The sequence below is a fragment of the Dermatophagoides pteronyssinus genome, unplaced genomic scaffold (assembly GCF_027571235.1).
Source record: "Dermatophagoides pteronyssinus isolate colony J.1.1.1.1 unplaced genomic scaffold, Derpt_VIB-CSIC_2022.12 sq0033, whole genome shotgun sequence".
Classification (NCBI taxonomy): Eukaryota; Metazoa; Arthropoda; class Arachnida; order Sarcoptiformes; family Pyroglyphidae; genus Dermatophagoides; species Dermatophagoides pteronyssinus.
The window spans coordinates 147386-170145 of record NW_027461557.1 but is presented as its reverse complement, the minus strand read 5'-3'; the positions used below and the strand labels follow the sequence as shown (position 1 = coordinate 170145).

At 29.2% G+C, this 22760-nt stretch overlaps 6 protein-coding genes across 11 annotated transcripts in view; 4 read left to right on the top strand and 2 right to left on the bottom strand.

The window, feature by feature from the left end:
- Window positions 1-19665, bottom strand: part of LOC113794264 (signal peptide peptidase) — a 43418-nt gene extending 23753 nt beyond the window's left edge. Inside the window, exons 1-5 of one of the 2 annotated variants that reach the window (XM_075823674.1) lie at window positions 19333-19665; window positions 19146-19244; window positions 18822-19079; window positions 18266-18759; window positions 18104-18201 (exon numbers count right to left, since the gene is read on the bottom strand). In XM_075823674.1, the coding sequence (XP_075679789.1) occupies window positions 18114-18201; window positions 18266-18759; window positions 18822-19079; window positions 19146-19244; window positions 19333-19557 (1164 nt within the window). In that variant the 5' untranslated portion in view covers window positions 19558-19665 and the 3' untranslated portion in view covers window positions 18104-18113. Of the gene's footprint in view, window positions 1-17914; window positions 18202-18265; window positions 18760-18821; window positions 19080-19145; window positions 19245-19332 lie in introns of those variants that run through there. The other variant, XM_027344369.2, reaches the window with a different exon arrangement.
- Window positions 875-11749, top strand: nej (CREB binding protein nejire). 5 transcript variants are annotated; one of them, XM_075823666.1, is made up of 18 exons: window positions 875-1717; window positions 1803-3362; window positions 3439-3563; window positions 3639-5880; window positions 5954-6060; window positions 6132-6289; window positions 6348-6578; window positions 6646-6861; window positions 6927-7073; window positions 7136-7290; window positions 7366-7554; window positions 7624-7758; window positions 7831-8012; window positions 8081-9049; window positions 9113-9646; window positions 9711-9929; window positions 10009-10359; window positions 10760-11749. In XM_075823666.1, the coding sequence occupies exons 2-18, from the start codon at window positions 1946-1948 to the stop codon at window positions 10772-10774; spliced, it is 7392 nt and encodes a 2463-aa protein (XP_075679781.1). In that variant the 5' UTR covers window positions 875-1717; window positions 1803-1945; the 3' UTR covers window positions 10775-11749. The 5 variants fall into 5 exon arrangements, with proteins under 5 accessions (XP_075679781.1, XP_075679780.1, XP_075679779.1 ...); XM_075823665.1 differs by lacking the exon at window positions 10760-11749 and adding an exon at window positions 10658-10714; XM_075823664.1 differs by having other exon boundaries at window positions 878-1717; window positions 10009-10503.
- Window positions 11713-13694, bottom strand: egh (beta-1,4-mannosyltransferase egh). The gene is made up of 3 exons (XM_027344367.2): window positions 12929-13694; window positions 12567-12855; window positions 11713-12495 (listed from the first exon to the last, which is right to left on the bottom strand). The coding sequence occupies exons 1-3, from the start codon at window positions 13436-13438 to the stop codon at window positions 11852-11854; spliced, it is 1443 nt and encodes a 480-aa protein (XP_027200168.2). The 5' UTR covers window positions 13439-13694; the 3' UTR covers window positions 11713-11851.
- Window positions 13708-17176, top strand: LOC113794262 (DNA (cytosine-5)-methyltransferase PliMCI-like). Its single transcript, XM_075823667.1, has 2 exons — window positions 13708-15939; window positions 16009-17176. The coding sequence occupies exons 1-2, from the start codon at window positions 13947-13949 to the stop codon at window positions 17130-17132; spliced, it is 3117 nt and encodes a 1038-aa protein (XP_075679782.1). The 5' UTR covers window positions 13708-13946; the 3' UTR covers window positions 17133-17176.
- Window positions 17461-18046, top strand: LOC113794265 (NADH dehydrogenase [ubiquinone] 1 beta subcomplex subunit 2, mitochondrial-like). Its single transcript, XM_027344370.2, has 2 exons — window positions 17461-17605; window positions 17691-18046. Exons 1-2 carry the CDS (start codon window positions 17523-17525, stop codon window positions 17881-17883), a joined length of 276 nt encoding a protein of 91 aa, XP_027200171.1. The 5' UTR covers window positions 17461-17522; the 3' UTR covers window positions 17884-18046.
- A 57-nt stretch (window positions 19666-19722) lies between the features above and the next one.
- IntS4 (integrator complex subunit 4) lies at window positions 19723-22759 on the top strand. The gene is given in 7 exon segments (XM_075823676.1): window positions 19723-20580; window positions 20643-21110; window positions 21169-21398; window positions 21471-21600; window positions 21603-21646; window positions 21716-22315; window positions 22379-22759. Coding segments are annotated over 7 exon segments (2601 nt in total). The 5' UTR covers window positions 19723-19832.
- The last annotated feature ends 1 nt before the right edge of the window (window position 22760 follows it).

Here is a 22760-nt window from a genome sequence, read left to right as displayed (position 1 = left end):
TGAGTGTGTGAAGAGAGAGAGAGAGAATATCATCACTTTTGGAACAATCGATTGTAATCGATATATATTCTCAGGTGTGTAACATACTTTATGATTAGTTTTTGAGTGAAATTATGAATTTTTTTTAAAAATTTTTTTTCTGTTTGAAAATTGAAATTTTTTACATTTTTTCGGAGATTTTTTACAGGTAAAAAAATTTTTCGGAGATTTTGGAAAAAGGTTTTTTTTGGAATTTTATTGATTTTTTTTTGTTGAAAATTCCATTCAAGTTTGCCATTCGATTCGAAGGGGCTTGAATTTGGAAAAAAAAACATCGACGAAAAAAAACGTTGACCAAAAGAGAAAAAAAAATCATATGTTGCACATATGATTTTCTATAAATTGAATGAAAAAAAAATCAAAAATTTTTAACGATGAAAAAATTTTTTAAACAAGATGCTAATAAATTCAATCAATAAATGATTGATGATAAATGATAGAAATTTGATTTCAAAAAAAAAATTTCAGAATTTTTTCAAAGAATTCGAAAAAAAACAAGAATCAAAAAGCGCCACCCGGTAACATTGTATATTGAAACCCCCGAACATTTTTTTTTTTTTTTTTTTTTTTTTTTTTAAACCACTATTTATATAGCAATGAGCCAAATGAGTTGACGAAGAAAAGAACGAGCTTATGTTATGTTATAAAGTTGTTTGTGTTTATTTGTTTGTTGAGCAGTCTCCTTTTCATCTTCTTCATCATTTTAGTGTGAGTATCATTTTTGTTGTTGTTGTTGTTGCTATTTTTGCTGCCTCTCTTTTCATCATCATCATTCACTTGATGATGGTTCGCTCTCTCTCTCTCTCTCTCTCTCTATCTTATATTCTGTGGCTCTATGTGTGTGTATGTATTGTGAATCTTTATCATCAAAATGGCCGAAGTGTTGTTGTTGTTGTTTTATTTATATTTATTATTGAATTTTTTTTTTCACTCCCAAATGGAGTGAGTGAATCTTCTTGGTAATAATTGATATTTTTTTTTTCGGACTATTCAGATTTACCGCATCATCAACAACAACATTTGGATTTACCATCGACATTTTTTTTTTCTAAATTTTTTTTTTTTTTCTTGGATTCGGGTGACGATTCTTTGGCCGGCAATCTTCTCACACTTATATGATGGCCACGCAATCCCCTTAAGGTCGATGTTTTTGTTGTTTGTTTGTTTATCGTTCGATCGAAATGTTTTTTTGTTTGCATGGTAGTGCATGTTGATCGAATGATATTTTTTTTTTTTTGAAAAAATTGAGCATCATCAAAGAATCAATGATAATATCAAATGTGTTTATTAGTCTGCTCTGTTTTTTTTGTTGTTGAAAAATTTCGTCATTTTTTTTTCTTCGTTTGAAAACTAATCAAATTCCGGAATATATTCTTCTGTGTCGGTTTTTTCAAAAGTTTGAAAATTTCTGATTGTGGAACATACATAATTCGAACACACATCAAACATTCGAACGTTCGAATCAATGAACTATTCGAATCATTTTTTGTTTTGTTTATTTTTTTCTCCAGTGTTTTTCTCTCTTTCTGATCATCATTATTATTTTGTCAAAATCAAATAAACAACAACAACAATTTGTGAATATTTTTTTCTTTTTTATTTGATAAATAATTTTCACAATTTTAATTTATAGACAAGTAATTTTGTAATCAACACCACTATTATATAGACATTAATTGTAAGTAATAATTTGTTAATAGAGATTTTTATAATCATTTTTTTTTGACATTTTTTAAAATTTTATTTATTTATTTGTTTTCCAGTATAAAATAATTTCATCATCATCCATAATCATAATCATCATCATCTTTTAAATGATAATCATTCATTTGCCACAATTATATAATATTATGGGCTATGTGCATTCAATTATTATATCAACAATTATTTATAAAAAATTTAAAAAATGGATGATTTAACTAATAGTGGATCATCATCATCCATTATTAATAATAATAATAATAATAATACTGGAACTGGTACAATTGTTCCACATCAATTTATATTAACTGGTAGTGGTGGTGGTGTTGGTAGTGTTGGAAATGATGGTATTATTAGTAGTAATATCAATCAAACTGGAAATATAATCAATATGAATCAAGATCAACCAAATAAACGATTAAAAACAAATAATGATGGTGGTGGTGGTGTTGTTGGTCCATCATCAACAATAAATTCATCTTCATCTGATTTTAATATGCACATGTTTAATAATTTACCTAATGAATTATCATCATCATCATCATCATCGGCAACGACAACAACAACAACAACAAATAATATTGTTGTTGAAAATAATATTTTAAATAATAATAATAACAACAATGTTGTTCAAAATATTGTTGTTAATAATAATAATAATAATAATAATCCATCCACTACTGCCCAAGCTAATATGATGCATAGTTTACAAACAACAATGGCTGGTGGTCATCATCAACATCATCCACATCATCAACAACAACAACAACATTTACAAAAGAATCAATTACAGCAACAACAACAACAACAGAATCCTAATCAAATTCAAAGATCAATATTAACAAATTCAAATACAGGTGGAATGACATTACAACAACAATTATCAATAGGACCACAATCAAGAAATCCTACTATGCAACAGCAACAACAACATCGTTATGCTTCACAACAACAACAAGGCGCCAATAATTCTGCTATAACTATGAATGTACCGCAAGTACAAATAATGTCTCAACAACAACAACAACAACAATTTGGTTTTCAAAATCAGAATAATCAAAATAATCAAGTTATACCACCAAGAATCGCTCAACAACAACAACAACAATATCGTTATATGTCACCGAATCCAAATCAAATCAGTATTTCACAAATGCAACAACAACAACCACAAGGATCTCAACAAAATCAACAGATTCAACAACAACAACAACAACAAAATCCTGTTTTAGGATTCAATCAAACAAATCAACAACAGCAGCAGAATCATATTAGATATCCTAATCAAGCACAACAACAACAACTTTCGCAGCAATTACCTATTTCAAATCAAGGGTCTACAATATTGAATGCTGATAATGAAAAACGTAAATTAATACAGCAGCAACAACAACAACAATCACAGCAATTACCAATTCAAAATCCAGGACCTACTTTATTGAATGCTGATAATGAAAAACGTAAATTAATACAACAACAATTAGTTTTATTATTACATGCACATAAATGTCAGAAAAAAGAAGAACAATTAAGACAAAATGGTGCCGAACCAATTCCATGTAATCTATCACATTGTTCAACTATGAAACAAGTACTTGCTCATATGAATAAATGTACTGCTGGTAAGTTTTTTAATCATATCTTTGTTATTTGGATCGATTGATTGAAAATTGTTTTTCATTTTTTTTTAAAAAAAAGGTCGACAATGTTCAGTTGCACATTGTTCAAGTTCTTATCAAATAATAAATCATTGGAAAAATTGTAATAGACCTGATTGTCCTGTTTGTAATCCATTAAAACAGGTGAATAATCGTAAACCACAGGTAAATTATAATATTTTATTGATTTTTTGAATGATTTTTTTTCATAATGTTTATATTTGATTTTTTTAAAACCAGCAACAGACACAAATAATGTCGCAAAATATAGCAAGCAATCAGAATCAGAATGTGAATAATCAACAACAAAATCATAGCAATTTGAATATTATTTCACAAATGAATACTACTAATAATAATAATAATAATAATAGTGGTTCAATGAATCAACAACAAGGCCCTCAACAACAACAACAACAAGCCCAACAAACATCTTTACCTCAACAACAACAGCAGCAACAACAACAACAGATGCAACAACAACAATCAGATATGCAAAAAGCATATCAAGCACTTGGTCTTCCTTATAATAGTAATTCACATATGTTTCAAACAAATGCCCGATCATCATCATCAACAGCAACAACAACAGCAACAAATATGAATCAAACATCACATTATTCATCGAATACAAATACAACAAAAGATTGGCAAAGTAATGTAAATTTAGAATTACGACAACATTTAGTACAGAAAATTGTACATGCTATATTTCCAAATTCTGATCAAAATCTATCTGTACATGATAAACGTTTACATAATCTATATTCATATGCAAAAAAAGTTGAATGTGATATGTATGATAAAGCAAATTCACGTGAAGAATATTATCATTTATTGGCTGAAAAAATTTATAAAATACAAAAAGAATTGGAAGAAAAAAGACAAAGAAGAAGAGAACAACAACAACAACCACCACCACCAACATTACCACCGACGACGACAACAACAGCAACAGCAAATGTATCAAATCAACAACAACAAATGGTTGGAAATATGATTGTTACAAATACTCGATCACCAATGCCAAATTCCAATAATAATAATAATAATAATATTCAAGGAACAATGCAAAGTCCAACTAGATCAATATCGAATATGATTGTTTCGACTAATAATAATAATAATAATAATCAAACAATGACAACAAATTTTGTTAATCAAAATCAACAACAATCAGGTGTTGGTGTTGGACATCAAACATCATCGATGATTGGTGGTCAACAGCAACAACAACAACAATTATCCAATCAATTTTTCATGTCGGCCAATCAACAGCAGCAACAAGGATCACCATTACCACCATCATCATCATCATCACATCAAATGATGAATCAAACAAATCAATTTAGACATACTCAACAACAACAACAGCAGCAGCAGGGCCACAATCAAGCAAATTTTATAAATAATAATTCGTCTTCGAATAATAATAATAATTCCATTGTTTTAATTCATCAACAACAACCGAATACTCCTCAACAAAATTTTTCTCAAAATCAAATTCCTTCTCAACAACAACAACGTTCGCAACCATCACAGCAGCAGCAATCAATGTTATCAACATCAACGATAACAACAAATTCTTCTTCCCATTTATCGTCTAATATGCCGAATATTCAACAACAACAACAACAATCGACGAATATTGTTGGCCAACAACAACAACAATCTAATCATAATCAATTACAATTGAATGAATGCAATATTAAATCTGAAATGATTGATGATCAAATGACAATGACAACAGCAACAACAAATTGTAATAATTCACAATTTGTTGGTGGTGGTAATAATAATCAAGATTTATCAACAAATAATGATATGTTAATGGATACAAAATTATCACATTCAGAAATGACAAATATGAAAATGGAAATTAAAGAAGAACGTAATAATCAACAAATTGGAATGGATGAACAAAAATCAATACTAGATAATTCATTTAATTCACCTGCTGGTTCGAAAAATATGGATAATTCTTCAACAATGATGATGATGAATAATAATCAAAGTGGTAGTGGTAATAAAGGTTCGGGTAAAAATCAAACACCAATATCATCATCAATGATTAAATCACCTGGTTCGGTTATATCGAATTCAGAATCAAAAAGTGATATTAGTAAATCAGATTTAGATAATAGTAATTCATTAGATAATACAAATCAAACATTTTCATCATCATCATCATCATCTACAACAACAACAACGACAGCCGTAACGACAAAATCATCATCATCATCATCAGCAACAACACCAACATCATCATCATCAAGTGCACCTTTATCAAAAAAGAAAACATTCAAACCGGATGAATTACGACAAGCATTAATGCCAACATTAGAAAAATTATATAAACAAGTACCGGAATCAATGCCATTTCGACAACCAGTTGATCCAGATGCATTACAAATACCGGATTATTTTAATATTATAAAACATCCAATGGATTTATCAACTATAAAACGTAATCTTGATACTGGTTAGTAATTATGAAGAAAATTATCAAGTTTTTGATTCAAAAAATTGACCATTTTTCTCATTCTTAATTACAGGACAATATACGGATCCATGGCAATATGTTGATGATGTATGGCTTATGTTTGATAATGCATGGCTTTATAATCGTAAAACATCACGTGTTTATCGTCATTGTACAAAGGTAAATAATAATGATGATGATGAAATCTGTTGATTGTTATTGTTAATGATTTTTGTTTTTTGTTTTTTTAGCTTGCCGAAGTTTTTGAACAAGAAATTAATCCAGTAATGAGAAGATTAGGTTATTGTTGTGGACAGAAATATGTATTTCAGCCACAGATTTTATGTTGTTTTGGTAAACAACTATGTACAATACCACGTGATGCTAATTATATGCATTATCAAAATAGGTATGTATTTTTGATTCATTTCTTTTTTTTGCTAACAATTTGAAAAATTTTTATATAGATATACATATTGTATGAAATGTTTTGGTGAAATTCCTGGTGATAATGTTACTGTTGGTGATGTACTTGGTATTGAACCAAATTCATCAAATACACAAACCATTCCAAAAAGTCAATTTGTTGAAAGTAAAAATGATCATTTAGATTTAGAACCATTTCTTGAATGTAAAGAATGTGGAAGAAAATTACATCAAATATGTGTTTTACATTTGGATCAAATTTGGCCTGAAGGGTAAATTTGATTTTTGAATTTTTTTTGTTTTGAAATTTATCATAATTTTTTTCTGTTACACCATTAGATTCACATGTGAAGGTTGTTTACGACGTGATAATCGTAAAAGACGTGAAAATAAATTTGGTGCAAAACGTTTACCACAAAGTAAATTGGGAACATTTATTGAAAATCGTGTCAATAATTTTCTAAGGAAAAAAGAATGTGGTGCTGGTGAAGTTTTTATTCGTGTTGTATCTAGTTCGGATAAAATTGTTGATGTTAAACCAGGAATGAAACAAAGGTATAGGGTGTTTATATTTTTTTAAAACTTTAATTTTTAACACTGAATTTTTCATTCATCAATAGATATTGTGGTAAAAATGATTTTCCAGAATCATTTCCATATCGTGCCAAAGCATTATTTGCATTTGAAGTTATCGATGGTACTGATGTTTGTTTTTTCGGTATGCATGTTCAAGAATATGGTTCCGAATGTTTACCACCAAATACAAGGTATTTTTTTGTTTTTCAATTTATAATTTTTCAGGTTGTTAATTTTTGTTTCATTTTTTCAGACGAGTTTATTTAGCCTATTTGGATTCGGTTTATTTTTTTCGTCCAAAACAATATCGTACTGCTGTATATCATGAAATTTTACTTGGTTATTTAGATTATGCTAAACAATTGGGATATACTATGGCTCATATTTGGGCATGTCCACCATCTGAAGGTATGATTTTTTTTCCCGTCTAAAGATGACCAAAAGACTAATTTGTTTTACTTTGATATTCTTTCTTTTTTGAAGGTGATGATTATATATTTCACTGCCATCCACCTGAACAAAAAATACCAAAACCTAAAAGATTACAAGAATGGTATAAAAAGATGTTGGATAAAGGTATTATCGAAAGAATTGTTCTTGATTATAAAGACATACTAAGGCAAGCAACGGAAGATAATTTAAAAAATGCATCGGAATTACCTTATTTTGAAGGTAAAGATTTTATCCATTCAAATTTGTAGATTTTTTTTACTAATTTTTTTTTTGTTTTGGTCAATAAAGGTGATTTTTGGCCAAATGTTTTGGAAGATTCAATCAAAGAAATTGAAATGGAACATCAAAAACAACAACAATTAATGGATACAAATAAATCAGATCCATCTGGCAATGATAAAACCATGGATGATGATTCAATAGGTATAGTTGTGGTTTTTTGGAGTAATTTTTTATCATTGATTTTTTTTTCTATTTTATTTTCTAAAATAACAGTCGAAATGATCGATTCTGTTGATCAAAAAGATAATGAAATGAGTAAAGATTCGGATAATAATTCCAAACAACATAAAAAGAATAGTGCCAATAAAAAATCAAATAAAAAACAAAATAATCGAAAAAATAATGTTCTTTCAAGACTAAAATCAGGACCGTTAGCTAATCAACAACAAACACAGGTAATTTTTTTTTGATTTGTAATTTTTTTTAAAGAGTTAATCTTTAAATGGTATTATTTTGATTGTAGCTATCACCAATACAACAATTTGATGCCGAATTAACATCAAAAGTATTTGCTACAATGGAAAAACATAAAGAAGTTTTCTTTGTAGTACGATTACATTCAAGTCAATCGGCAGCAAGTTTACCTCCTGTTAATGATCTTGATAATTTAATTAACTGTGATCTAATGGATGGCCGTGATGCTTTCCTAACATTAGCTCGAGATAAACATTATGAATTTTCTAGTTTAAGGCGTGCTAAATTTTCAAGTTTAGCAATGCTTTATGAATTACATAATTGTAATAATGAACGATTCATTTATTCGTGCAATAATTGTAAACGTAGTCTAATGGAAACAAGATATCATTGTAGCCATTGTGATGATTTTGATCTCTGTGTTATGTGTTATGAAAAAGATGGCCATCAACATCGTATGGATAGAACTGAATTTGGTGATCTCATGAGTAGTGTTGATGGTGATGTTAGTAATGCAGCTGGTGCATTAAATTCAAATACCGCAGGTGATGGTGATGGAAATAATGATCCAAATTCCACTGGTTCAAATATTGGTACATCACCAAGTGAAACAAGAAGGCAATCGATACAACGTTGTATTGAAAGTTTATCACATGCATGTCAATGTCGTGATGCAAATTGTCGTCGGCCAACTTGTTTGAAAATGAAACGTGTTGTACAACATGCAAAAAGTTGCAAGAAAAAGAATATTGCTAATCATTGTCAAATTTGTAAACAATTAATTGCATTATGTTGTTATCATGCTAAACATTGCCAGGAACAAGGTAACAAATGTATGGTACCTTATTGTCAGAATTTTAAACAAAAAATTCAACAACAACAAATACAACAACGTTATCAACAAGCACAAATACTTAAACGTCGTATTGCTTCAATGTCGATGGCTATTCATCAATCGGCACAAAATTCATCACAATCATCTAGTAATAATGCAACACCTTCTTGTCCACCACAACCGGTAAGTTCAATGTTTTTAACTTTGTTTCATAATTTAATTTATCAATCAATCAATCCAAAATAGTGTCATATGAAACCGGCAACAGCTACACCACCACCGGCTGGTGCTTTACAAGCTGCTGCTGCTGTTCAAGCTGTAGCAAGACAACAACAAAATACAACACAAAATATGCAACCAATAATTGGTAAAGGTGGAAAACCAATGCTTCCTTATATGTCTTCATCATCATCATCATCGCAAATATCAAAACAACAACAGCCATTAACATCAAATCAATCTATTCAACAAATGCAACCGAAAATGGGACCACAATCAGCTGATAATAATAATATGCAACAAGTTCAACAAAGTTCTCAACAACAAACACCACAACAATGGTTTAGTTCTCAACGATTTAATCGTCCACAAATGAATACAATGCAATCACAACCGACACAATTTACACAATCACAGATGATGAATATGCAACAACAACAACAACAGCAAAATATTGGAAGTAATTTACCATCGTTACTGATGTCATCTAATCAAAATATTCAACAACAGCAACAACAACATCCACAACAGATGGGATTAAATCATCAACAACAGCAACAGGTAATATTTTGATTGAAAAAAAAATTTTCATTTGAAAATTAACCATTCTGATTTGATGATCCAGATGACCAATCCAAATATGTCGCAACAAATGAGCAATCAACCTAATCAAAATAATTATGCACAATTAATAAAAACATTTAAAAATTCAACGACAAGTACGAATCCTGATGTAATGTCATTCATTAAAAATGATCCAAAAATGATGGCAGCTTTAATACGAACACAACAACATCCATCTCAACAACAACAACAACAGCAACAGATGTCTATGCAGCAAAATGTAAGTTTTACTTTTTTGGATTTTGTTTTTTATTCATGAAATTTTCATCAATGAAAAAACTTCAATGCAACTTGTATAGATGATTAATCAACAAGGTTCGAATATGAATACACAACAACAATTATCTCAAAACCAGAATTGGTATGGTGGTCCTCAACCTGGACAATCACAACAACGAATGATGAATCCTGGACAACAACAACAACGACAAATGAATCCACAAACTAGTCCACGTGCTTCAATGATGATGAATGCAGTACAACAGAATCAACAGGCACCTTCACAACAACAACAACAACAAATTTATCCGAATCAGCAACAACAAATTCGTTTTACTTCGACAAATTGGAGTGGCAATTCTCAACAACAACAACAACAGCGATTACCAATGTTACGTGGAAATCCTGGTCAAATGAATCAAATGAATACTGTACGTTTTATTAATACACAGAATAATTCCGGACTGATGATGAATAGCCAAAATGATCCTACTACACAAGAAATGTTTTATCAACAATCTGATTATGTACAAATGTCACAGATGAATCAACAACCAGAATTAACACCACAAGAAGTACTTTCCAAATTTGTCGATGACCTGTAACACTAATAGGGGTTTCACACTAGCAGCAATGTGAATGAAATATTTCAAATGCAATATTTCAGTCCATAAGGCTGAAATGTAGTGAAATATTGCATTTGAAATATTTCATTCACATTGCTGCTAGTGTGAAACCCCTATAATAATAATAATAATTTTATCAACTTGATCTTGGCTGATCCAAAAATGTATATAATATGTGCATTTATCACTTTTTTTTGAAACAAAGTCAAATCATGGCTGATTTTATTCGAAACAAAACGATCCTCATCATTATCATCATTAATTTTTTTTTCAAGATTTCATCATCATCATCATTTTATCATCTTCTGTACAGATATAACCAACATTCATTCATTCATTCATTCATTTTTTTTTCTCATTTTAAAAAGAAAATATTCCTCGTTTTTTCATTCATTCATTTTTCCGACCGATGGACTGTCTACATCCATCAATCAATCAATCAATCATCTGCATGAATGCTGATGATGATGATGATTTATCATTCAAATGAATTTGTTTTATTATTAATATTTCGTTTTCCAAAAAAAATTCTGACCTAAAACACTTTCTCAATTTGCTTATTATGCTTTGTATAACTTATATAAATATTTGGAAAAATTACTTTTTATTTATCATATGTGAATTTTTCTAATGAACTCCTTGATCATCAACAACCATGTTTTTTTTTCAAATCATCATCATTTAATAATCGTCATTTTTTTTTGTAAATAATAATAATAATTTTAGTCCTATTGATCTGATTTACCTGCCCAAAAATACAATATAATTGGCCTATAAACACAATTCAATTACAAATGATATATTGAAGAAAGAAAAATGTTATTATTTTGTACTTATCCACCATAACGGCTGATGATGATGATAATTTCATATTTCCCGCTTTTTTTTCTCGTTTGACTTTTTTTTTTTGCAAAATATTGGTGTAAACGTGCACACTGCAAAAATACACACACATTATACATTTAATTTTAATTATAATTATAATTAATTAATTCTAATCTTTTTTTTCAAATTTATAAAATAATGAAAATAATAATTTAAATTATAATTTAAAAAAAAAATATTATAAATTTCAACATTTTCAAACTATTTGTATAAAAAAAAATGTTTTATCGTTTTAAATTAATTATCTTCTTCTTTTATCATCATCAAATATAATTTAATAAAATAATTAAAAAAAATTTTGAAATAAAAATGCCTAAAACAAATTTTATATAATTAATATTTTATAAATAAAATTACAGGTAACAATTTTTGATTTTCGAAATTTGATTCAAATTGACTAAATTCTGACATTTTAAACTTGTTCAACAAGTTTTCCATTGATAAATTCTTTTGTTGATGATGATGAATCTTTCAGTGGTGATTGGATTTGTTTTTGTACAACAAAAAATCGATGTTTATTTGTTAATAATCCCCATATAACGGCTATAATTTCAATTAATGCTTTTAATGGTATTGTTAAAAATGCAGCAGCCATTATTATGGAATATTTACAATAACCAATTTTTTCAATTTTAAATGATTTAAATACACCAAAAATATACAGATAAAATGTTAATGCACCAACAAATGTTGATATAAAATTACACCAATCACTTGCTGGTAATGGATAAACTAAGGCAAATACTAGATTAGCCAACGATAATGGTAATGTTGCCCATGCATATAATGACATTGTTAGGAAGAATTTTATCTTCAATGGTATATTTGGTGAATGAACAACTAAAAATATTCCTTGCAGCCAACGTTTACGTTGTTGTAAACAATCCATTAATGTGAATGGTGATTTTTCCCACATTTCACCTTCAATAAAATTAAATGTATAACCTTTTTTAAAGGCAATCATTGAAAAATAACAATCTTCAGCTATTGAACCATCAGGTCCATTATCAAAGCTAACATCACGTTCAGCACGACATAATGTTACAACATAGGAACCTGGATTTTGAATAGGAAAAAAAACATTGATTAAAATCAAAAATCAATCAAAAAAAAATGTTAACCCTTACCTTTCCAACTGAAAATTGGTTTATGAAAAATATAAAATTGAAACCGTAATTTTCCCATATCTTCAGCAACACGAAATGCATCCGACAGTGTGGTCAGCCAATTTACCACCTCTTCATTTGCATATGTTATTAAACCTTGTCCGAATTGATATTTACCATCACAAACAAATTGAACAATACCGGCTATTGAACCTGATGTTAATAATGTTTCTTCATCTAAATGTACAATCCAATCATTATCATTCAAACGATTGACATTATCTTCAAGACAATATTGTAAGGCACGTGCCTAAAAGGGTTAATGATAACATTGAATTAGAGAAAGTGGTTATTTAGTGAGAGAAAAAAAATCATTAGCTTACTTTGAATAAAGCACCAGATTTCGTTTGATAGTCGGATGGAACAACAGTCAAACGTATTCGGGGATTTTTAGGCACATCAAACAATTTATCCGAAACAATTTCAATAATAAAATTTTCCAAACCTTTATCCAAACAAAGATTAAGATTTCGTTCAACATTTTTATTAACCAATTCTGGATAATCACCACGTGTTACAGTTCGTATACAAATAAATGGCATTATTAATGGAATTTTTTCCAAACGTGGTTCATCCGGAAAAGCATTGAAACAAATTAGACCGAAAAAATTAAATAATACTTGCGGTAATGGCAGTAATGTTAACAGGCGAAATATATAAAGAAACCATGCTAAATATCGTCCATATCGAATGAATGGATCAAATTCACCACCAATATCATCATCGTTGTACCATAATTTTAATGCACCACTTTGTATTTCAAAATAAATAATGATGGAAAACAGTAATAAGCAGTGAAGAATATGTTTTTGTGTTGAACTAAGTTTGAACATTTTCAATTTTCATTGGAAAATTTCAGCTGAAATTACGGCCAAAAAGGAATTGTTGGTCATTTGAATTGATGAATTGATGACGATGATGATGATGATTTAGCAAATAAATATCGATTGGTGTCATTTGAAATTCATTATTATTTTTTGAAAAAAAAGGCTTAGGTTTTTAATTTGCCGATTCTTTAACACAGAAATCTACATATGTTCACTATCAACGCCCTAATATCAAATGTTTATACGATTCAAGTAACAATTTGAATCATTTTCATTGTCTAAACATTTTTTGATTTTTTTTTTGTTAAACGAGCGCGAAACAATTAAAAAAAAGTTTCAATGTCAAATACACTGTTGCTGCTGCTGTTGTGGTCCAGAAACCCGCCTTAGTAACAATTAAAGGCAAGGCTTGTCTTGTTTCATCAACGGATGCTAAATGTGTTCAGTAAAATAACAATGGATTTTCTGCTTCTGTTTGTTTCTGATTTTTTGATTCAATCGGCACACACATATAATGGCAAAACGAAAAATTCAAATATCGTCTGAATTTCAATGTTTATATTGTGAACAATCGTCATCAACCGGAGAAGAAGACGTTGTAGAAGAATTAATAGCATTAACTGATCAACGATTTCAACCTGCAGAAGGATCAAATCTAGATGATTTAAATTTGTCAATCACTGAGTTTATAATTCATGATCAAAATGGTTTATGTTCATTAGAACATTCATCATTGGAAAATGGTGATCAAATTTATGTTTGTGGTCGTTTGAAAACGATATGCTCAAACGATGATGATCAAGATGACCAAGATGATTCTTCGATGATTGTCAAAAAAATTGGTCCATTAAATGAATGGTGGTTTTCTGGATTTGATGGTTCAGATTCATTATTGATTGGAATTGAAAGTCAATATGCATGTTATCTGTTAAAATCACCACCGCATAATATCTATAAAGAATTATTTAAAGAATTAAATACAAAAATGATGTTAACAAAAAAAATTATTGAAATTTTACAAGAAAATCCCGATACTAACCTTGATGAATTATTATCAAAATTACCCGATCAATCATCATCATTATTAATGACCGGAATTAATTTCATTATCCAACAGATTCATAGTTATGATTCTAGTCGTGATTCAGATGAATTGTGTATTAGTGATACTCGAATATTCAAAATTTTAAATGAAATAGCCAAATCGAATATTTTATCCAAAGATTTACCACCAATGTTATCGTTGAATCAAAAAATACAAAATTTCCCTGATCAAACAACCATTTTGAATAATGTTAATACGAAAAATTCTGTGAGAATTTTGGATGGAATATTTCAAAATATAATTTGTTATCGTTTCGGGCAAAAAGATTCGATGGTTTCCAGCTGCAAGCAGTTTTTATCATCGAATATCGAGATCGGCACGTTTATTCGTTACCCGATTGACAATCATTATCAATATGGACGTATAATTCGAAAATATCAGGATTCCAAATCTTTAGTTCATCTGAATAATTATTTATTGGGCCAGGATACTATTCTTGGTGAAACAATATCGAAAAATATTTTATTTGCCACTAAAAATTGTCAAGATATTCATTTGACTTTTTCATTTGAAACGATTGTTGTTAAATTTTGTCAAACTTTTCCGGAAACAAATTCATCCGAAACACCGAATGAATTTAGTTGTCATCAGATTTATGATCAAAAACGTTGTACATTCGAATCGCTCGTTACCAAATCGTCAATTGATTGTTTTGGTTGTTGTTGTGAAAAAATCGATACTTTTGATGAAACAACATCTTATTCGGTTGGTGATTGTGTTCTTTTACAACGAAACGATTGTCGTGATATAGAATTGCCTTTATACAGTTATTTTAATGATAATAATATCAACAGCAGCCATACGAATGAAGAAAAATATGATCGGAAATTATATCCGGAAAAATGGCGAAAAAAATGTCGAACTGATTCGTTGGATGTTCCACAACCAAATGATGATTCAATATTATCCGGTTTCAATGTAGGATATGTTGAAGAAATTATTCCAAACGAAAAAGAATCGGCTGGTAACCGATTAAAATTGAAAATATTTTATCGTCCGGAAAATATTTTCAAAAATTTTAAAGATTATCAAAAATGCGATTATAATCTTCTATTTTGGTCAAATCGAACAATGATCGTCGAAACATCAGCCATTCATCGAAAATGTCATGTAATTTTTGCTAAAGATATCGTCACCACCACCAACATGGTAAATCAAGATGAATTTTTCTATTTTAATCAACAATATGATCATATCGATAATCGAATATTATCATTCGAAAATTCGAATGAATTAAAATTTCCGGAAAATTTTCCTTCAAATGATCATTCGAAATTTTTGGGAAAATTTCAAATTTTAGATTTATTTTCCGGTTGTGGTGGTTTATCATATGGATTCGAGCCATTTGCTCAAAAATTATTTTCAATTGAAAAAGATAAACAAACCGCTCAAACATTTAAATGTAATTTCGTTGATTCCACTGTGTTCAATGTTGATGCTAATTTAATTTTAAATTTTCTTATCAACAAAGCGAATCAAGAAGAAGAATTCCTTTCGGAAAGTTTACCCGAAAATATTGATATTATCATCGGTGGTCCACCATGTCAAGGTTTTTCCGAAATGAATCGATTTTCACAAACTGAATATTCATTATTTAAACGTTCATTATTGGTTTGTTATCTAAATTTCTTGGAATTTTATCGTCCAAAATATTTCGTATTTGAAAATGTTTACAATATGATTCTGTATGGAAAATCATTAATTTTTAAAATATTCTGTTCATTTCTCATACAAATTGGTTATCAAATTCGTGTAATAATTTCACAAGCTGGTTGTTATGGCCTGCCACAACAACGACGAAGACTTTTTATTATTGGTGCACGATATGATCAAGGTAAATTACCCAAATTCCCAAAGCCTACCAATCATTTCAATGATTCCAAATCAATGATTTTCAAAATAAACGGCGGTGAAAAATTTGATCCATTCGATGGCCATCGAGGAGCCTATCGAACGATTACAATCGATGATGCAATCGGTGATTTACCAACGCTGAATGATGATGATTATTTCGTCGATATGATTCGTGAATATAAATGTGAACCACAATGTTCATATCAACGTGAAATGAGAAAAAATCAACAACAACAAAATTCAGTTAGGGATCATTATTGTAAAAAATTGAGTGAATTAAATATCGAACGTATACGAAGAATTCCCAGGGAAATTTCTGCCGATTGGAGAGATCTTCCTAACATTCGAATTCGATTATCCGATGGTAAAATTATTGAAAAATTACGTTATGATAACCATCACCGACGATCAAAACAAACCAAAACTTTAATACCATGGTGTTTAGCCAATTCGGCTGATAAAAATAATAATTGGCAAGGACAATATGGTAGATTATCATGGCAAGGTCATTTTCCAACTATCGTTACGAATCCCGATCCGATTACATCACAAGGTCGTGTTATTCATCCGGATCAACACCGGATAATTTCCATACGTGAAATGGCACGTTCACAAGGTTTTCCCGATCATTTTATTTTCCGAAATGGTTCAGTAGCGGATAAATATCGTCAAATTGGTAATGCTGTTCCACCGTTGTTATCAATGAAAATAGCAAATGAATTTTTTAAATCAATTTTATAAAAATTTTTTCAAAAAAATTAAAAAAAAAAATTTCAATCAATAAACTATTCATGGTTAAGTGAGGTTAGGTTAGGTTGATGGCTATGAGTTATAGTGAAGTGAGGTTAGGTTAGGTTGATGGCTATGAGTTATAGTGAAGTGAGGTTAGGTTAGGTTGATGACTTTGACTATGACTATGATTCATAGTTGAGTGAGGTTAGGTTAGGTTGATGACTATGACTTTTTTTCAAAATTTTTTTTTATAATTTCTGATGATAGATGGCGCTCGATTGAATGACTTGATGTTTGACCCATGGGTTTAGAGCTGCTGATGATTCAGGCATTCGATTTTGTTTTGTTTTTGTTTTGGTTTTTGGCAAAATCAATTTTTGCAAAATCTGAAACCTAAAAATGATACCATTTCGACAATTTCTTCGGCCCATTTCTAGATCAGTAGTAATAAGAAACGTAAATCAACGTAATTCTTCACATTAGTAAGTTGAGAGAAAAAAAATTTCGTTTTAATAATGAATTTTGTTGATTTAATTACGAAATTTGATTTTCTGTTTTGTTTTTCAGTATCGGTTACCGAGAATTAAATTATGATCCCGCTCGACCAAAACAAAAAATGATGGCCGAATTTCTGGCCGGTATAATGTATTGGTGGATTGGTTGGCATTTCATTACTGATTGGCGTCATTTAGTTGGTGAATTTATTTGGCCACAACGTTCCGAATGGACAAATAAAGAACTTGGTATACCAGATAAATGAAAATCAAAAAAATCGAAATGGAGAATATATATGCGAATTTGAAAAACATTGATTTATTATTATTATTATAATTATTAATTCAAATTACAAATTATTAGATTCAATTGAAAAAAAAGATGATGAAATTGAAATACTTCGATAAAGTTTTTTTCCTTTCTTTTAATTATTCTTATTCAATTGAAAGAAACAGAGTTGAGGGGAAGAAGAGAAGAGAAGAGAGGAGGAAAAAATTAATTTTCTTTTTTGGATGTTGTTGAAGGTTCAGTTGATTCGTCTGATTCGTTTTCCTGTGTTTCTTTCAATGAATCTTCGCTATACCTGTTTTTGGGAAAAAATTTTTGATGAGAAATTTTTTGGAAATTATCATCCACGAAAAACTTACCGAATTAAACGGAAAAAATCTCCTTGTAATAATGCCGATATTAATGGAAAAATAATACAACATGGTACAAGATAAAGTAATGCTGGTTGTGCATGTTTCCAATAAACCATAACAACCATTGTCAGGAATAAACCGAAAATATATGCAATAAAACTTGTATAGAAATAAACATGACGGCCACGATTTAATGAAACATCAAAACGTAATAATAATGCAATGAATATTCCAGGTATAACAATATCACCTAAACCAAGCATTGCAAATTGTGTACCATTAAAACCATTTTCCAAAAAATCTTGTGGAAATATTAATTTAATTGGTGCATCAAATGATTTGGCAACAGTAACCATAACATCAGTACCGAATACCCAAAAAATATCATATACAAATAGACCACATAGAAGAATGCAACCAGTAACAACATTATTTAGGTTGATAAATTCAATTGCTTTGATTGCAAATGAAAAACCAAATAAATTGTTTGCGATCCAGTGCTGTTAATGAGGGAAACAAATTATTGAAAAAATGTTCAGAAAATTCATTCGAATCGACTTACCTTTTTCATAATATACCAAATACCAACACCCGAACAAGCGATTAAAGCAAAAATATCTTTCGAATCAAATTCCATATTCAACATATCGACTGAATTTTGTGTCAACAATAGATGATATTTATTCAGCCGGAAAAATGTTATATTTCTTGATCGTAAGAAATTATCCAAAAAATCACTGACAACTGATGCCAATGAACAAACACCAAGAATAAGAAAATAAATGGATAATAAAAGATTGATGTGTTCTTTGGAAAAATACTGTTAATCGAAAACAAATAGGATTAATCTAATGGTTAGTTAGTTTGATAGCAAACAAAAACAAACCTTGAAAAACAAATAAAGACCAAATAAAGCACCACTTGCATATAGCGGGAATAGAGCGGCTTCTCTTCGTGACATTGCTTCAACTTGTTCGCCCGATTCCTTCATCGAATGTTTTTTTGGTTTGGTTAGAAAAGTATTGGATCATCAAATTTTTTTTCATTCAATTCTGAAACAAAATTCTACTTACCCTTTGTTCACGATGATAACCAACCGATTTAAATGAACCATAAAATATTGGTATCAAAGCCATTATGACCAACGAACCATAAGCCATTGCCATACCTTCTGGTGTACCTTTATTAGGTCGACTTGAAATTGTACCATTATTATCATCGCCAGTTGTAGTTTGATTAACAATCAATTCAACAACAGTTTGATTAATATTATCAACTAATTCTTTGGCTGTTGACATATTTGTTTGTTTTCGAAAAATTCTTTAAAGAATAAAAAATATTGGAAAAAAAACGAAAAAATTTTGAGTGAAAAAAAAAAAAATTTATTCGACACGTCGATTATTTTCAAAGCAGCAACAATGAACGTTGACAAAAACGAAAAAAAAATAAACCAAACACCGTTCAAAAATACCGTGATCATCGGTGAGATTCGATATCGAATGCTGCATGTTTCAAAACATTCGAAAATTCATTTTTGGAATTCGGAATTTTGCAAAAGTTTTCAAACCGAAAAATGTCAAACATTGAATTTTCCGATTTTCTTTATTCAATTCAAAAACGTTTACAACAACAAACTGATAATAATTATCTAACAATAAATGAATGTTTAATTCAATTATCAAATTTGATTACAAATACAAATGATCCACAAACATTACAGAATTTTCAATCAGAAGTTGGTATGATAATAAAAATTTTACGTGATTTTAGTCATTATCATGATCCAAGAGTTCGTTCAACCGCACTACATTCATTAATGATTTTACATGAATCAAATATTGAATTAGATATAAGTTTATATGGTGAATTTACCGATCTTCTCAATGATGAATATGAAACGGCAAGAATTACAGCAATGCGTTTGATTCAGCTATTAAGTTGTCAATATAAAGATTGTCCTGTTTGTTTGGATGATGGTGAACAAATTCGTATTGTTGATGATGCTTTCGCTAAACTTTGTTCAATGATGAATGATTATTCGATTGCTGTTCGTGTTGAAGCGGCAAAATTATTGGGAAAATTTACCGATGTTAGTTTGAATTTTTTACATCAAACATTGGATAAAAAGTTAATGTCTGATTTACGAAAGAAAAAATCTGCTCATCAACGACACCGTGAAACATTGGAAGCCGGTGAATGGTCAAGTGGCCGAAAATGGACTGATGATTCAGCAGCTGAAGTTATCTATCCTGAAACAGTTACATTAATGAGTATTGGTTCTTGTGGTGCTTTTATTCATGGTTTAGAAGATGAATTTTATGGTAAGTTTGATTGATCATCATCAATAGAAGTGACTTTTAATTAAAAAATTTTAACCCTTTAGATGTACGTATGGCATCATTAGAATCATTATGTAAATTAGCACAAATTTATCCAACATTTGCTAATCAATCATTAGATTTTTTAGTCGATATGTTTAATGATGAAATACAAGAAATTCGTTTAAAAGCTATACAATGTCTGACAAAAATTAGCGGCAAAAATATTACGCTACGTGAGGATCAAATTGATATTATTTTGGCTGTTTTGGAAGATTATTCAATTGGAATTCGTGAAGCATTACATCAAATGCTGTCGAATTGTCGACTTACATCAAATGTTGCATTACGTTCAACAATAACAAGTTTAAAAGAAAATCTTAAACGTTATCCTTGTGATCGTGAATCAATATGGAATTGTTTTCGTAAACTTGGACAAAATAATGTTTATTTAACATTATCGTTGACTTCTGAACTGTTATTAACACATCCATTTTTTCGTTTACCTGAAAATCCTTTGGATGATCCTGAATGTAAGTTTATTTGTTTGGATTTTTGATTCAAAAATTCTTTATTCCTTTCTTTTTTTAGATGTTGCCATTTTGATATTGATATTCAACGCTGCACAAGATTGTCCAATAATGATTGAATTATTGGAAAAACATACCCGTAAACATTATATTTATCTTAAAGGTTCATATCCACATCTGGTACCATCAATTTTACATTTATTTGATAAAACAGCAAATTTTGATTTAAAAGTTGATATGGAAAATTGTGATCAATTTTTTTTGAAAATTTTTCAACGTCTACAAAATCTTGTTCAAAATGATAACAATCATCAATGTTGTTCAATTCAATGTTCAAATGTCAGCATTATCAAATGCAATAAGGTTTGTATTATCTTAATTCGGTTCAAGAAATTAACGATTTTCATCTAATTAATCTTGTCTTTGTCTCATTTTTATTTCATTAGCGATCTACATAAACTTTCATTATTACATTCAAGCATTGAACCGGCTTGTAATTTTTTTCCACATATCTTCAATGTCAAATATCTTTACGAAAGGTTTGTTCACCAATTCAAAACTCAATCAATCAATTGAATTCACGGAATTCTTTACTTTCACATAAATAGATTGTATCGAATAACAATTGGATCAATACATTTTTAATGTCAGCATTACAATCAAGTGTTTTTCGTTCATCATTACAACAGTTATTGAGTTCAACATTTTCAATGTTAAATTTATTTCATGGTTTACAACCAAAACATATTATTGCTATACAACAAACTCGTATTAAAGCAATGGCATTACAATTAATTGCAATTATTCATGGATCAAATGTTTCGGCATTAGGTTTATGTGATGCATTTTTATCCGAAATGACTACATTGAAACGGTTATCAAAAGAACATTGTGTTCAATTAGATGAAATTATTAACGATATGTTCAAGGCAATTGATTCACTTAATCAACCTCGGCCTGGTACTGTTGGTCGAATTTTACAACCAATTTTTCTTGATTCATCAACAACAAAAATATGTGATCTTAGTAATATTCTTGATCGACAAGCATTACAAGATTTTAAAAAAATATCCATGACTAAAGGTGAAATTGTTGAACCAATTGAAAAAATGGATACAATTTTGAAATTTACTGCCGGTTTAGTTTTGGAAGTACCATTCGTTGCCAATCTAGAACATGTTAAAGATATTAAAAATATTCGAATCAAAGTAAGAAATTTTTTTGTTTTGTTTTAAAAAAAGAAAGTAAAAATTTTTATTTCATTTTTTTAGATTCAATATCCCGATCAACAGATTCAATTGATTCAACCAAAATTGAATGAATTTCGTTTGAAAACTATTGAAGGTTCTGATGATAATAATAATATTAGTGATAAAGATGATGATAGTAATAATGATTATAAATTGATGACAAAAATTTCATTATCATCATATGGTGTTTGGTCCGGTCCATCATTAATCGAAATTAATTTATTATTAGATTTTCGTGATATTCAATCATCATCATTATCAACAACACAAATCTATAGTTCATTATTAACGAAAAGTAGTGGAATCAAAAGTACTAGATCAGAAGATAATTTAGTTATTGAAATAAGTAAACCAGTAAAATTAATGATACATCCAATGAAACCAAAAAGATGTGTAATTTAGA